At 49.3% G+C, this 16996-nt stretch overlaps 3 protein-coding genes across 3 annotated transcripts; all 3 read left to right on the forward strand.

Annotated features, from left to right (window-relative positions):
- The first annotated feature begins 4232 nt into the window (after nt 1–4232).
- On the forward strand, nt 4233–5156 carry LOC123072441 (NAC domain-containing protein 18). The gene has a single exon (XM_044495992.1). It carries the CDS (start codon nt 4330–4332, stop codon nt 4906–4908), a length of 579 nt encoding a protein of 192 aa, XP_044351927.1. The 5' UTR covers nt 4233–4329; the 3' UTR covers nt 4909–5156.
- Nucleotides 5157–7412: 2256 nt separating this feature from the next.
- Nucleotides 7413–9489, forward strand: LOC123072443 (uncharacterized). The gene is made up of 2 exons (XM_044495993.1): nt 7413–7709; nt 8084–9489. Exon 2 carries the CDS (start codon nt 8129–8131, stop codon nt 8960–8962), a length of 834 nt encoding a protein of 277 aa, XP_044351928.1. The 5' UTR covers nt 7413–7709; nt 8084–8128; the 3' UTR covers nt 8963–9489.
- Nucleotides 9490–15597: 6108 nt separating this feature from the next.
- On the forward strand, nt 15598–16615 carry LOC123072444 (NAC domain-containing protein 18). The gene has a single exon (XM_044495994.1). It carries the CDS (start codon nt 15700–15702, stop codon nt 16363–16365), a length of 666 nt encoding a protein of 221 aa, XP_044351929.1. The 5' UTR covers nt 15598–15699; the 3' UTR covers nt 16366–16615.
- The last annotated feature ends 381 nt before the right edge of the window (nt 16616–16996 follow it).

Here is a 16996-nt window from a genome sequence, read left to right on the forward strand (position 1 = left end):
TCTAGTGGAGCAGTTTTGAGCCACTAACTGAGAATGTTCAGGTTCTAAAAATGTGAGGTTTATGAAAATGTCCAGGTTTGGACTTGTAGTTGTACTTCACAATTCAGGACAACATGGATCTGACCAGCAATAGAAAAATAGAACAACAGAAAAACAGGGCACCACAGAGCTCTACAAACTGAAAATTATACAGGTTGTTTCATACAGTAAAATCATGGAGTCGGATAAGACCTTTTTATGTTACTGTCTTTCAGAAACAACAGTACAAGCTAAATCCTGGATAGTAAAATGTTGGGACCGGCACCCTTGCGCCAAGACAGTATCACAAAATATGTAACAACTTTAGATACAAATAAAAATGTTCTGGGTTCACTGCATAGTGGGCTCAGATTCCTACGAACACTCATGTTCCTAGTAAATTAATGCTAAAACGTTTTCAGACTGTCACATCTTATTCCTACGGACACTCATGTTCCTAGTAAATTAATGCTAAATACTTTTTCAGGCAAATTAATGATGAACTTAAATTAACCTGCACAATATCATGGAGCGGTGCCCTTGGAAGTCGTTGAACTCTATAACCCTTGGCTGACATGACCTCTGCGATTAGCAAACCACCCTGTGGATAGTATAAGCCTATCACTTGAAATCGCATGCATAGTTTGCTCAAAGAGGCAAATAACTGATAAACAACCTACTTTTACTGCCTCTCCAACCATCTGCGGAGCAAGAAACAAGCCCTGAAACATTGCTCGCATAACATGGCAAGGCGCCGACCCAAACTCCACCCCAAGGCCCGGTGCCGATAGGCGAGCTGTAGCTGCAGCAACCAAATCTTTCTTCCCAGCAACATAGCCACCACAAGGCGCGATGATACCACCAGGGCTCTTTATCAGGCCACCTGCAATCTCCAGCCCCAAAAAATACAAAAGCAGCACATAAATCAATATTTAAAATGATCCTGAGACTAATGATACCAGAATAAATTGGAACAGAGATTAAGGATCGACCTAACCTAGGCCACAACTCACAGAAGTGACGTTGAGGTGCAAGTACTGAACATGTGTAACAGGAGACTCCATTTCATCACAACAGTGTTGTTGGGGAGAGCGGCTCTTGTAAATGAAGCATCGCTTTCTCAGGCTTCATAGATGAGTCCTGATAGAAATAGAAAAATTGATAATCACATTTGTGCAAAATTGGAAATGACTAAGAAAATAATATATGAATATTCTGAATTAGTGTATTGCTAAAGGAAGTTTTGTCACATAAATAAAAAGGTCCAGAGGAAAAAAACAAAATCATGCTGCGTGTGTTTATTGATTATTGTTGCGGAATTAAATGCCACCAAGAAGATGCTAAATCACACAGCCCCAACCCAACCATGTTCCGTCCGCCATCAGATCAAGCAACCTCTAACAAAGATTGTACACAAGCAGCAGGACGACAAGAATCAGTGTTATCTCTCTAGGGGTGCACGTGCTATAGCGGCTACTCTGCCTCTATTTTCAGCGAACGGAGCTTTGATCTTTTATGTCCATGCCTAAACAAATGAACATGGAGAAATTGCACTTGTTGGATGAACCAAGGATTTTCTTGCGGTGGCCTATCAGGGTCTTCTAGTTTTCTTAATGTCACAAATGCCACGAAAAGCATTTCCAGTCTAACAGAGTTATTTTAACGTGGCACTACTTCATGGCCATTTTTTACTTAGTTCACCTTACAGGTTATTAAGATGACACCCCAAGTGCACAATTATTAAAATGGAAGAATTATAGCATCAAGTGGCAACTTTGGGCACAAAAGTATACTGTCGAAGTGATAATACTTGCAGATCTTCTCATCAACAACCTGTCAATAGTCCCCCACTTTGAACTCCGAGTTCCTAAATGTCTTGCCAGAACTATGATCAGTTGCAGAAACTTTAGATCATTGCCTGCAACACATAGATTCTCTTAGAAAGGATGACCAACTAACAATAAATTAGAAAACAACATTGGTAATACTGGCATAATGATCAGCGATAATTTTACACTTATATCAACAACTCGTCAAGCTAGTATAATCACAAAAACCTGATATCATGAACATTCAATGTTGCACATGTGCTCAAAATCTAAATATATAATAAATGGTAAGCATTGACCTAGATATTGTGTCTTAAACATTAGAGAGAGGTAACTAAGACCACTTAGGGATAACCAAGAAAACTATACATTTTTTTACATAAAAGCCTATAACAGCAAAAAAGACAACTAAAGTTTTAGTTATATATGCTCAAAATAATGCATATCCCTCTGTAATTGGTGATTACAGCAGTCCAGGCATACTGTAAAATAAACTTTTGCAACTATAAAGAAAGGGTAGCTTTCACTTCCACATGTGTCATTATCTGAGATCTTGGAAAATTCTTCGATGCACAAAATCCTTTCAACCCTACCCCCACCAATCAAAACGGCATTTCTTCCTGAGTATATCTACTTTTTAGATATACCTACCAGCTATGTACATGATTTTCAGGCATGACCTTTTTGTGTTTGATACCAAGAGATCCCCATTCCATGTCTATCACTAATAGTACAACTATCCTTCAGACCCAAATTGATCATCTTCAGAATTGATCATTTCTCAAGCAAAGATAAACCGAAACCAACGACATCAGATCACCACTTGCCATAACACCATGATCATTTCTCAAGCAAAGATACACTGAAGCTAGCAATTAAAGCAAGACATAACAACAGAAGTAGCAGCAGCACATCTCTTGCTATGAATGGAGGAATAGTAATATCAAGCAGTGTAGGGAGTAGCAGAAACACACCTTGCTTCTCCGGGACGCCATGGACATAGGAGCAGCAGCCTAAAAAGTTTGGGGACACCATGATCTTGTCCAGCTCCGCGACGATGGCACCGGGTCAGATCAAAGGAGGCACCGGCAATAGCAGATGAATCTGCAAGGAAAACAAGGGGAAAATCAGAGGTGAGGAGAAGCTAGTAGCCAAGAAGAGGACATACATACATATATACCTGCAAATCAATGGCCACAATAGCACATCGACGACCACAACAGCAGATTGGCAGAGTGAATGATTGGCAGAGTGAATGACGACCACATCGACGACCACAACAGCAGACCTGCACGCAAACAAGATCACAGATCAACGAAGAAAAGCATGGAAAAACCAACGCGCCACGAGGAAAGGCAGCTCACCTCGACCGGAGCCACCATGCTCCACCGCTCCCTCCTGCGCGCGTCCACCACTCCCTCATGCGCGCGTCCGGCACTCCCTCGCGAGGACCGACTGCGAGCCGCGCTCTTCCTGATGAGCACCAAGGGGGCGTGGAGGAGGAAATGGCACGACAACGCGAGGGCGAGCAGAGGCAGAGGCGGCGGCGCAGCCACATCTCCCGTGCTCCTCTTGCCGTGTGCACGCGATGACGACGACGACGACGCTGTGGACGCGGGTGGCGGGGACCGGCAGGCCGGGAGAAGGAGCTGGCGGCGGTGTGGGGTGCAGCTAGGGTTAGCGGGTTGAGGCTGAGCCCCCTGCCGCCCTGCAACGCCTGGAACTGCCGCTTGGTGGCGGGCTTGGGCTTCTGGGCGCGGGCGGGGGTTGCTTCTTCTTCAAGAGGCGGGAGGCGCTGGGGAGGAGAGGAGGCGGGAGGCGGCGGGGAGGAGAGGAGAAGAGGGGAAGAGCGCGGGGAGGAGAGGAGGGGAAGAGAGGAGGCGGGCTCGAGGGGGAGGGGAACGACCAGCACGGTCTCAATCCTAGTTGGGCACTTTTCCAACAAAGTGAAATTACGAAAATGCCCTATACGGGGCACGGGAATAACGGCGGTGGCACGAGATCTTCACAGTGGGGTGAATATGTTCATTGCTACAGGAGCTCCTGTTCAATCCGACGGCCAAGGTCTTTCCTAGGGGCATCGAACGGCCAAGATTGCATCAAGCAAAACGATCCAACAGCCAGGAATGCCAAATCGCTGAGAGCGTCCGGGAGTGATAGTCTCCCTTATTTCTCGATACGTATCTCTTCATCCTTGCTTACTAGTGATCTCCATCTACACGGCGTACATTGATCCCAGAAAAAAAAAGGAGATTTGCGCCAAATTTAGAGGCTTTCAATTTATTTATTTATTTTGGAGCTTTGCCAGATCCGGCGTTAGTGGTGGGCCACTCCGTGTTGGGTCGAGTAGGGAAACGTAGTAATAAACGGTGCTGGTGCGGTGGTTGGAAAGAAACGCAGCCGCATCTTCTTGTCTGGTGGTTGCTGAGCCTTACTTCATCGGAGGAAGGAGGAAGGAGGAAGGGGAGACTTCATCGGGGAAATGGAGGAGGAGGAGATAAATCTGGCCGGCGCCGGCGGAGGGGAGGTGAAGCAGGAGGTGGGGGAGGAGGAGGAGATCGAGTTCGAGCCGACGGAGGACGAGCTGGTGCTGCACTTCCTGCGGCCGCAGCTGCGCGGGTTCGCGCCGCGCGTGGCGGGCGCGGTGGTGGAGGCGGACCCGTGCGCGTCGCCCCCCTGGGAGCTGCTGGCGCGGCACGGCCTGCTGCGGCGCGGGCACGGCTACTTCTTCGCGGCGCGGCGGCGCGGGAAGGTGCGGCGCACCCCGGAGGGCGGCGGCGGCGCGTGGATGCACAGCGGCAACAAGGAGGACCGCCGGTCCGTGACGGAGCTGGGCGTGGTGGCGCGCTGGACCATGACGCGGTACTGCTTCTACCTCCGCGGCGGCGACGGGGCGCAGCAGGGGCGGCGGAGCACCGGGTGGGTGATGTCCGAGTACGAGATCACGGACCCGCGGTGCTACCGCCGCGCCGACGACGGCGAGGAGGACCAGTACTGGGTGCTCTGCCACGTCCGCCGCAGCATCAGGGAGAACGTCAAGCCGCGCTCCCGCAGGCGGTAGCGGGTCAGTATTACTCAGCAGGCTGCCGCGCCTCGGCTCGGTCGCCGGCCGGCGCAAGCCCGTGTCAGTTCGTCCTCGTCGTTCGTCGCTAAGTCGCCATGTGTGTGATCTGATCTGCCATGTCCGTCTGTCGGTGCGCGGCACACTGTCTGTATTTAAGCAGAATTTGGTCCCTTGGATTTTGCTGGCTTTTGCCAGAGTGTACTGCTCTGCCGTTTGCAAGTCTAAAAATATGTCAAATTTTTTTCCTCAAGAATGTCAAACTCAAGTTATTTTCCCGTCAACATCAACATAAGGTTGACTTCTTGATATAAACATAGGGAAATACTAACGCCCACACGTGTGGCGCGTAGCATCCTGCCCGAACGCCTCATCTGTCGTTAGATCAGTTTGCACGATTTTTAGAGCATTGTACGTCGCGGTGAATTCTATCTTTGAATTCTATCTTTGAACTTAGGTAGTGAAATCACACCTTTTGGAAGCTTTGGCTTTGAAAGAGTGCTGCATAATCGTCTCAATGTAAGCTTGGGAGACCCTATCATCCCTATATTACTGTAAGGGCCTCCATATCCACAGAGTCCTGACCGTAGTCTGCTCTCTTTTCCACCCTATTTCTCTGAGGAAAAATATAGTGGCTTATCAGGCGTTGCAGGTGGTGTGCTTTTACTCTCCAAGGTTGATACTACACCTGACATGAGTGGACTGGCATATGTGAATCAAATATAAGCATACTTACCTATACCGCCGACGAGGACGGCCGCGGCGAGGGGGTCGCGACGGACGAGGGTCCGGCTGGCGAGGACGGCCGCGGAGGAGGACCGCTGCGGCGTTCGATGACGGGGGCAGCAAGGGGGGATGAGGGCAGCCGCGGCGAGGGGAGCCGGACGGATTCGGAAGAGTGGAGGTAAGTTTGAGTTTCCAGATGTGGTTTTGAGGGGGGTAAACCTCCCTCAACATCAACATCAGGTTGACTTATTGATATATATATTTACGCAGATATTTTATACAACAAATTGCTATGCTCCAGACATTACAGAGTGGAAACCCAGATGAAAACACAGATACAAACAAGACTCTCAGGAAGGCATGAGTACCATGCCACAAATTCGAAATCCGGAGCCTTCAACAGACCAAGCACCTGCACAACATGCTCCGCAGATCACACGATATTATAGACTCGACTAACACGAATAAAGTCATGATGGATAAAACCACCAGTAGCCGACCGGTCACCTTCAGAGGCATTCAGCAAAGACAACCACAAGGAAAGACAATCCTCTGAATACCATCAACAAGAGTAACAGGATAAAGCATATAGTATATCAGAGGCAACCTTTTGATGCTCATGTGTGAGCGGTTTGGTTGTTGCAGGGGCTGTTAGGCCTGGACTAGCAAAAAGGGCCCGTGGGTTGCAACGGAAGAAAAATATCGTAAAACACAAATATTTCATTATTTTAAAATAATTAAACAATTTGAATTTTTAATCTTTTTAGTAGAACTGAAATATGTTTTGAAAATGAACATTTTTTACACATGTTTTTCTGAACGAGAATTTTTAAATATATTTTTAATTAAAACATTTTTGGGGATTCTGAGATCTTTTTTTAAATGTATATATATTTAAAAGCATGATTTTTTTGAAAACAAGAAAAGGTATGCGATTTAAAAAAAACACACTCGATGCCCATACTATGTAGTATAAAGTTGAGAAAGTCGTAGGGATGTCCTTGGATGGCGCCTCCTTCAGCTTAGCACTGTCATCGGCTGGAAGAGGAATGTTGTATTTGTTTCTAGCCGGATATACAGACGATGGAATTGTTGTATACTATTTGAGGGTTTAATAACTAATTCAAAAGTTTTTTTAGAATTTTCAAAAGATTTTGTTGGACGAAAGAGTAATGGTGCATTAAATTGTGATTGTTTATATACAATTTTTGTTAATATTCTAAAGCAAAGAGGTAATGTTGGTTATTTGATTTGCAAGATTATATTTTGTTCCTTTTCTTTTGCATTATTTGAACTTGGCAACATCACCATAAAAAAGCAACCTTTTCTGTGTTCCCCATCACAGGTAAATTTCAATTGGATTGTCTAGAAAAAAGGTAAACTTCAAGATGCATCGTGGTCACTCTTCATCCAACCCTCTCTCTCCTCCTTATCTCACCAACGATGTCGGTAACATCCAGAGTCAGGGAATATCTTAATTGTCAAGTCCCGGTGAGCTCTAAATATCTTCTTCCGTAAGAAGTATTTATTCAAATATTTTACTCATTTTTAATTATTGTATATCACATGATGTATTCATAAGATGTGGTAGGCATGAAAATTAAACTATAACAGTGACAACGAACAACAGCAACCAATTATTATATTGGTGCTCATTTAGAAGAAAAATAAAATGCAATCGGTGCTGGCACGTATAGCAACATCTAGTAGTAGCTTCTGGTCGATGCAGCAACTAAAAAAGCAATCCACACGGAGAGCTATCTCCACTGCGTGCCTTATCCACGTCGCCTCTTCTTCCTGCTCCAGCCACACACACCCACGCGACCGTGCTCCAGTCCACAGCGCCGCGTTCCCTTTCTCTTCCCTCCTCTCTACAATCCTCCAAGCTTTCGTCGGCCAGTTGCGGGGCGGCTGCGTATGGGCTCCAGGTGGCCAGGGCTGCGCGCGGCGGCAGGCTGGGGCTGTGGCGGAGGCGCGGCAGCGGTGGCCGGCGGCTGCTTGAAGGGGCCGCGTGGATCTGCCGCCGGGGCTTCGGATCGGCGTGGTCGTCTGAGCCCCGAGTTTTCGACGCCGAGGTCAGCGCTCCTTGAGCATTCGCGTACATGCGTCCGCAGCCCGTCGTAGCTAGCTTGTACTGCTCCATGTGCAGACATGAGTTTTATCAGAGCCGGTGAAGCATTTGCGCTTCAAGCTACCTCTGACTCCTTCGTTCACTGTTTAGTGGCTAGGCCATCAATAATCCCAAACCCATTGCCAAATCTAAAAGGCAGGTTTGATGAATCCAACAACCGGCAGCGGCAAAAACCTTCAAGATATTGCTTTATTCATTGGGCAATCTGCAGCAGTATATCTACTTACTTGGCAATGACAAACATATACTGATCGATGATATACACTTGTAGATTAGGGTGAATTGTACTTACCCGCGCTTATCTTTTGGTCTGAACAGAGCTTGGCGATCCAGAGGGTGCTGGTCTCCGTCGGTGGACATTCGATGACAAATGAAAAAAAACAGAGGCAACTAATTCAGCGAGGCCGCCCACCCAGCAAAACGCACCAAAGAACCAATTCTTTCTTAACCAGAGAAGAAGAAGGTGAGGCCCAATCTCAGCTGCCGTCTGTCCTTACCTGCCTACGTCCGGCGGGCCGATGGGGGGCCGGACCTGAGGCGACATGGCCCTCCCAAGAGAGAAGCAGGCGTCGGCGCTGTGCAGGCCGTCCATGGCGATGGAGACGCCCGGGCAGGAAGGGCTCGATCCGGATGAACCAGCCCACACCGAGCCCGGCCGCCTCAACAGGAGCTCGTCTCTCTGCCTGCCAGTGGCTCACCGAAGCCGCCATCGCCGGCGACCGCCTCCCTCACCTTGTGCCCCTTCTCCTTCGCCTTTCTTCCTCTCTTCCCCGAGGAGCGGGGAGCCGGCGAATCCGTCAGTCAGGAGCTGGGCAGCGCCCTCCATCATCGCCGTCGTTTGGGGAGGGACGCGGTCCTGGTCGATGCGGTGTGGGGCGGGCGACGCGGGGCAGGAGGTGGCGGCGGGATGAAGGTACATGCGATGGGCACCGGCAAACAGAGGCGGGCAGCGGAGGTGCTGCAGGAGCGGCGCTCGAGCGCGAGGTGAGGAGGAGGAGCAGAGGAAGGGGAGGCTGGAGGTGGTCCTCGCTGACGATGGCGGGACGCAGGCGTGAGCGGGAGGGTGAGAGGAAACGGGACAGCGGCCTGCTGGTGGCTGCCGGCGACGGCGGGTGGCGAGGGGTCGTCGGAGCGGCGTCGTGGACGCCGGCGCCAAGCGGCGGCGAGTGGCCGTCAGTGGAGTCTGGGAATGGATAAGGAATATAAGGACTGACTGCAGACTGCGGGCTGAAGTCCAACTAATGCAGGGGCTCTTTTGCAAAAATGAAACGTTTTTTGAGGAACTCACTTGATAAAGGACTGCGGGTTGAATTCAACAAACAATAGGTTTTTTTTTCAAAAACGGCAATGACGGACGACCAGAAACCCAATTTGCTTTATTATTAGGTAAAGATTTAGGATGATATATGGTGTCGTCGGGTTTTCGTCCCACAGTAGGTAATCTCGATGGCGAACGCTCACAGTGGGTTTCCCAGTGATGCTTGAACTCGCTATCCCCTTTCCTTCTTCTTTTCTAGACTATTGTATTTCCGTTATGTCGCAGTAATGGAACGGGCTATGCCCGGTTCAAAACCCATTGCTCACACGGTTGAGGATCGCAAACCTTCGCAAAGAAGCGATGGTGAGACGTTCAGGAACATATCACGGTGATCATGGGCCACAGCACCAGCAACAATACACTCAGACTGTAATAATTAATAAGATGGTAGCATCAAAGTCGACCATATAGAACCTTGTCCTCCCACGGTGGATTCTACTCCCTCCGTTCTAAAATAGATGACCCAACTTTGTACTAACTTTGTACTAAAGTTAGTACAAAGTTGGGTCATCTATTTTGGAACGGAGGGAGTATCTTTGAACTTAGGTGGCGAAATCGCACCTTTTGGAAGCTTTGGCTTTGAAAGAGAGCTGCATAACTGTCTCAATGTAAGCTTGGGAGACCCTATCGCCCCTCTATTATTGTAAGGGCCTTCGTATCCACAGAGTTCTGACCGTTGTCTACTCCCTTTTCCACCTTATTTCTCTGAGGAAAACTACATTGGCTTATCGGACGTTGCAGGTGGTGTGCTTTTACTCTTCAAGGTTGATACTACACCTGATATGAGTGGTCTGGCATATGTGAATCAAATATAAGCATACTTACCTATACCGACGACGAGGACGGCTGCAGCGAGGGGGTCGCGACGAACGAGGGCCCCACCGACGAGGACGGCCGTGGAGGAGGACTGCTGCGGCGTTCGATGACGGGGGCAGCGAGGGGGGATGAGGGCAGCCGCGGCGAGGGGAGCCGGACAGATTCAGAAGAGTGGAGGTAAGTTTGAGTCTCAAGATGTGGTTTTGAGGGTGGGGGGGGTGAACCGTTGCCACGGTCGGGAATAATAGCGGCAGGCCCTCGCAAATGCCGGCCACATCAACTAGCAGCGTCGGGCGGCTGATAACGACCGCCACTACTATGTCGTTGTACTAAATATGGTTTCCTTAGGAATTTTCGAACCCGCTTCAAATATGGGACTAGTCTAGTTTATTGCCTATGATTTATATTTTGCGCGGTCACCACGATTTATCTGTGATGGGCATGCATATTGCCCGCCACTGATAGCTACCATGGCAGTGGCGGGTGTTACCAAGGGCCCGACACTACTCACTTTCAGCATGGGCAAATTTGGGAGAGTTCACTTGTGGCAGGTGGTTATTTTCGTCCGCCACTACTATGGTAACTCCAGTGGTTGGTGGAATTTGTTACCCGCCACTGCTGACTTTCCAAAATAGAAGTGGCGGGTGCCCGCCACTAATTTGAGGTCACATATAAACATTTTCCTCAGTAGTGCATAGACATAGCCTTACGATCTTTGCGCTTCTCATTATCGGTCCATGCCTTATGTCCTTTGCCACCGAACCCAACGAGTGCCTCATCCATATCGGGATGTGCTAGCACTACCCGCATCTTCACTTGCTATAGGGAATACCTTGTGTCGTAATCCAGCATAGGAAGATCAAACTTCATTGATGTCATGTCGTCGAAATCTTAGACAGAAACAAGGCTCTGATATCACTTGTTAGAAATACGACAGGCAAATCAAATGATGAAGAATGAAATCAACACATGAGAGACATGAGATTTTAACATGGAAACCTCCTTCTACTTGTAGGGGTAAACCACGGGGGGCAGCCAGCGAATCTTCACTATATCGGGGGAGGTTACAAATGTCGGGGATTTGCAACTGATCAACTTATCATGTGCGGAGGTGACATATGTCAGTACTAATCCGTACCGGTCCAAGTCTTCTCGCGATGGTTCAGAGCTTCGCTCCGCTCATGAGAAGTTAGCCTTTATCTTTATACTTGAATTTGGATCATAACATAACAATACCAACTCAACGCACATACCCCTTTTGAGCTAAAGGAGGGAAAAAAGTTATGCCGTTTCAACATTTCTGGGTGTAGTTTGTATGGTTTTGCAATTGGAGGACTAAACACATACTTCTCGGATAGTTGAGGGACAGAATATATACTTTTCTCTTATATAAACAAGAATCTAAAAAAATAAAAAAAATAAAAATATAAACAAGAATCTAGTCTGAACTTGTAAATAGCAAAAAGTTCATAATAAGATTGGACACATATGTCACACTATACAAACTCTATCACACACACCTTCTTTCAGAACAGTCCAATATAAGCAACCAATTACACTAAAAAGGTAATGTAAAAAAGACATAGTAGATGGTAATTGTCATTCATAACCTATACCAATATTTAGGTTTTGACTAATTTTCTCTTCAAATTACCCATTTTAGTACCACGACCACATAAATCTTGTCTTGCAGCCCTTCAACAAACATGAAATAAGAAATTCTCCATCTCTTTTTGAACATCATCACACAAAAGACCACCCAGAAGCCAAAGGCAAAACCAACTATTAAACCAAGGTAAAGGGATATGTCCTCCAATCCATCGCCATCATCTTTGTATCTTGGCTGACCTGACCTGTTTGCAAGACAATTGGGAGTCAAGGGGAAACCACATAGACCAATGTTTCCAATGTAAGAAGATGCGTCGAAAGTTCCGAGCTGATTTCCTATAATGGTATCTTTCCGGATAGAGCGTTGTACGATAGGTTCATATATGTCTTAAAGAGGTCATGGTTTCCATGCTTGAAGGGATTCCACCGGAAAGCTCATTGTTTGAAAAGTCAAGTGATTCCAATTGCTTGAGCTCACTAATTTTCTCAGGGATTTCTCCAGTTAACTTGTTCCATGAAAACTTCAGACCTCTTAAACCAATGAGACAACCAATATCTCCAGGGATCACTCCGGTTGATAAATCAAGAATCACCATGTACGAGATTTGCAGAGAAAATTCTAGTTGTTTCCCTTTAGTAAGAACTGATACTTTGTCCATGGAATGAACATCATCATATATTGAGTTATATATCTGGAGCGCTTGGCCACTCATGAGCACTTGATAAAAGAGCATAACTGTATCCAGAAGAGTATTTAACCAAAAACTACCACAATTCACGGAACCGTGACGAAAAACTACCACTTTACGATTCTGTGCGAAAAACTACCACTTTTTTCCTAATCCGTGGCAAAAAACTACCAAGTCGCAAAATCGCTCGCTTCGCCTCTTCTAAACGCATTTCTGACAGGATGGGCCCACTTGTCAGCATCAATCTTCTTCTTCCTCCTCCTCCTCCTCTCTCTGGCATTTCCTCGAACACCTCGCGTGCACTCCGGTGACCCTCTCGCCCGCACTTCGCCGTGTCCACGACCACCTCGTGCAGCTCGCGGTCGCCGTCCCCGTACCACGCTCGCTCGCCATCGTCAGCGCCCGCTGCTTCCCCTCTACTCCGTGGCCGCGCGCCGGAGCTCGTGCTCCGAGCCGCACCCGCACGCGCGCGCCCGCGGCGCTCGTGGCCGCCCCTCGCCATGCGCACCGTGGTAGCTGTCCCCGTACCACGCTCGCTCGCCAACACCTGCCCGCACACACCTGCTATGCCCGCGGCCACGCCCCCGCCTCCGGCCGCCCGGGCTCCTCGCACCTGCCGCCGCCGCCCTTCACCGCTGGAGTCGCTCGCCGCGGCAGCCGCGGGTCAGCGCTGGAGCCGCTCGCCACGGGTCAGCGCTGGAGCCGCTCGCCGCGGGTCAGCTCTGGAGTCGCCACGGGTCGTTGTTGCAACCGCCAGAGCCGCTGCGGGTCACCGCTGGAGCCGCCCTCCCCTTCACCTCCTCCTTTGCGACGCGCTGCTCTGCCTCACGGCGACGCAATCTCTCGCGCGGTCGCGGCGGGGGCAACAGCGACGGCAGGAGCTTGGTGGGCACGACGACGGCGGGGGCAGCAGCGCGGCGGGGGCAGCCGTCGTCGCTCACGGCGGGGGCAGCAGCGCGGCGCTGGCGGCCACGCGGTAGTGGCCGGCCCCAGGAGCTTGGTGGGCACGACGACGGCGAGGTGGGAGCGACGACGGCGAGGCGGGAGCGGGCGCGCGCATGCGGGTGCGGCTCCGGCGCGAAGGATGGCCAGGGTGGCACCTGGTTCGTGGGCCCAAGCGGTCAGATTTGTGCTTAGCGCGGGTCAAGCGAGCGATTTCGCGACTTGGTAGTTTTTTGCCACGGATTAGGAAAAAAGTGGTAGTTTTTCGCACAGAATCGTAAAGTGGTAGTTTTTCGTCACGGTTCCGTGAATTGTGGTAGTTTTTGGTTAAATACTCGTATCCAGAACTTTGGGCCATTGCGCTCATCTTAACTAATGAGTCTGGCATGCTTCGTGAGAAGTTGTTGTGTGCAAGATGTAAAACTGCAGCCCTTGAAGCATTCCAATTCCATGGGAATTTCCCTAGAAAACATATTGTACCGTGGACGTAGGAGTGCCAAGTACGGAAAATTCACAGCCATCCATGTAGGTATGTCTCCAGAGAATTTGTTATAAGATAGATCAATAAAAACAAGGTGTTGGCAGTTTCTAAGAACTTTTGGGAACTGTCCTGAGAGGTTGCTGGTATTTAAATTTACCACATGAAGACTACTCATCTGCGAGTTAGAATCCTCTTCACAAGTTGGAACTTCTCCTGTAAGCTTGTTTTTTGATAGGTCTAGCACAACCAACTGTGACAATTTGCATATTGAAGATGGAATGGTGCCTGATATTGAATTGTTATAAAGAATAAGCTCCTCCAATAAAGGGGCTCCAAAATCTAATGGCAATGTCCCGGAGAAAGAGTTTCCTGCTAAGTCCATGTATTCAGCATTTCTTGGAAACTTTTGCACCATACATATCAATCTATTATTGGACAGTACCATTTTTTGTGTAGTCATAAATTTCAAGGTTGCTGGAAGTGTGTCGGTTATCTCATTATCTGACAAATCTATGAAGTTTGTCCTTGAAAATGCAACCCAAAACCAAGCTGGGATTGCAGTTATGCTTGCATTTGATATATGTAGGAGCCGAAGACTTGTCTGTGATCTAAGCCATGGCGGGAATTCCGGTCCTAGCTGCAAAGATGCTAAGAAAATTGCTTGTAGCTTGAATGGAGGAATCCAATTTTGACTAACCTTTATCTGAAGGTATGTGTTGTGCAACCCCAAGAACTTCAAATCTTTGAGGCCTTTTAGATGATATTCAGTAACTATACCATTTAGTCTGTTTCCACCTAGCGGTAGGGGTTTGGCGTGGTGGCCAGGGTGGTGGAGCAGCGGCGAAGGCAAGAGAGAAAGAAGAAAGGAGAGAAAATGGGGGAGGATGGAGTCACGGGGTCCGGGAAGAGTTTTGGGTGGGTCTGGCATGTCGGATTCCTATGTTTCGCATGTCCGGACTCCCGCAAAGCTTACCCACTTTTCTCTCCGTTTTGCAGAAAAAATCGCATCCGGACCGCCTCGCGGACCGATACTTTCCCGCGTTGGATGGCTCCCGCGGTCCGGGCGGATGTGATTTGCGTGTCCGCCTTGGTGATGCCCTAAGTACCCATTTTCGCTTTTGTTCTTTTATTTTCAATAGTAGCTTATTTTTCTCGACCAAGATCGACTAGATAAACCTGATGGGTAAATATATTATTGCAAGCACCAACAACCATCCAAATCAACCTCCACCATTGACATCACCCGGACTGTTCTCTCAAGAGATGCTTCCAGGAAGGAAGACATGTGAGTGCTCATATTTTTATTTAGTGATGGGAGCACTTATGTGTGTTCGTTGTCTTACCATTATACATCTCTTTTGCGGGAATTTAACATTCTATTTTAGTTTTTTTAACACGGTAAAGACGCATGTGCTCATATATACGCGCATACATTCATCCATATAAACACACATGCACACCCTAACCCTATGAGCACATTTGACAGACTGAGCCGGCATATTATCTTAAGATTAACGAAGCCTTCAAGGGCGCCTCATAGTCGACAGGAACGTCTCCTCCACTGAACGCGCTAGCTCAGATATTTCTTTCCTCTAGTGGTTGTTGCAGACGATGTAAGCTTGCAAGGGAAACATGACGGGTGCCCAAGGGAGTTTCGTAATCATCACTTACAATTGATATGAGTCTTACTTAACTCAGACACCACCTTGGTCTAGATCATCAATTGTACCAAAATTTCGGAACAATGTGGTTGTTTTGGTGGTGCTTACACCCTGATCTGCGTTGCAGAAGAACTTCATCACATTGGGAGGCCTTGACATTTCATTCCCCCTATGTGCCGGATATTATCGACATGTGTGCCATATCGCACTACTTAATTGGTGATCCTGTTATCACAATTACAGAATTGATGCGTATCTCTCCGTCCTTAGTTAGTGATCTCCATTTACATATGGCCGGCGTTAGTTTTCCTTTTTGGGACAAAAAAGATCCGGCGTCCGTGCTGTGGCTTTACAGCTGGGCCCGATTGAGCAGCCCATTTGGGCGGGCTACTCCGTGTTGGGCTGAATAGGGTAAGGTAATGCTGGATGTCCTTTTCTTAGCCGTCCCTCCCTGTCCCTCGCCGCATCTTCTTGTCTGGTGGTCGCCGAGCCTTGACTTCATCGGGGAAATAGAGGAGGAGATAAATCTGGGCGGCGCCGGCGTGGAGGTGATGGGGAAGGCGGGGGAGGAGGAGGAGATCGAGTTCGAGCCGACGGAGGACGAGCTGGTGCTGCACTTCCTGCGGCCGCAGCTGCGCGGGTTCGCGCCGCGCGTGGCGGGCGCGGTGGTGGAGGCGGACCCGTGCGCGGCAACCCCCTGGGAGCTGCTGGCGCGGCACGGCCTGCTGCGGCGCGGGCACGGCTACTTCTTCGCGGCGCGGCGGCGGCGCGGGAAGCGCGCCCAGGCGCGGCGCACCCCGGAGGGCGGCGGCGGCGCGTGGATGCACAGCAGCAACAGGGAGGACCGGCGGTCCGTGACGGAGCTGGGCGTGGTGGCGCGCTGGTCCATGACGCGCTACTGCTTCTACGCCCGCGACTGGGCGCAGGGGCGGCGGAGCACCGGGTGGGTGATGAGCGAGTACGAGATCACGGACCCGCGGTGCTACCGCCGCGCCGACGACGGCGAGGAGGACCACTACTGGGTGCTCTGCCACGTCCGCCGCAGCGTCAGGAAGAGCCTCAAGCCGCGCTCCCGGAGGCCGTAGGGGGGTCAGTAGTACTCGGTAGGCTGCCTCGCCTCGCCTCGGTCGCCGGCCGGCCGGCGCAACGCGGGGAGAGTCCCCATAGGATTTCGTGTCGCGTTTCTTGTGCTCGTCGCCCGGCATGTCCGTCCGTCCGTCGGTGCGCGTGGGCCATGGGCAGTGTTGAGAGAAGAAAGGAAATGAATGCGCGCTGTAATAAAGCAGTTGGGTTGGTATGGTTCCGCGTGCGCCATAAGCGGTGTTCACAATATCTTATCTTTTTGTTAAGGCAAAACAGACACTGATCCAAACTCGTCCGTGGCCCCGGATACGGGAGCAGGATATTCAACCCTATCCTATCTCCAAACTTCTGCACATGTTTTTCTTTAATTTCATAGCACTTAAAATAATAGCATTTCAAATCTTATAATCTTTTTTTTTTGCGAAATTCGAATCTTACAATCTAACTATGATGCTCATGAGTTGCTCGACGTGCCTGGATTCTGATTTGGAAGTTGGATATGATCTTCTATCTTCTCAAATTCCAGACCTCCGGCGCCACCTTAACCCTCATCCTTCACAATCATGTTATGCATGATCACACAACATGTCATCACCACCCATAAGTTTCCGAATCCCATATTTTTACAGGCTC

The sequence above is a fragment of the Triticum aestivum genome, chromosome 3B (assembly GCF_018294505.1).
Source record: "Triticum aestivum cultivar Chinese Spring chromosome 3B, IWGSC CS RefSeq v2.1, whole genome shotgun sequence".
NCBI lineage: Eukaryota > Viridiplantae > Streptophyta > Magnoliopsida > Poales > Poaceae > Triticum > Triticum aestivum.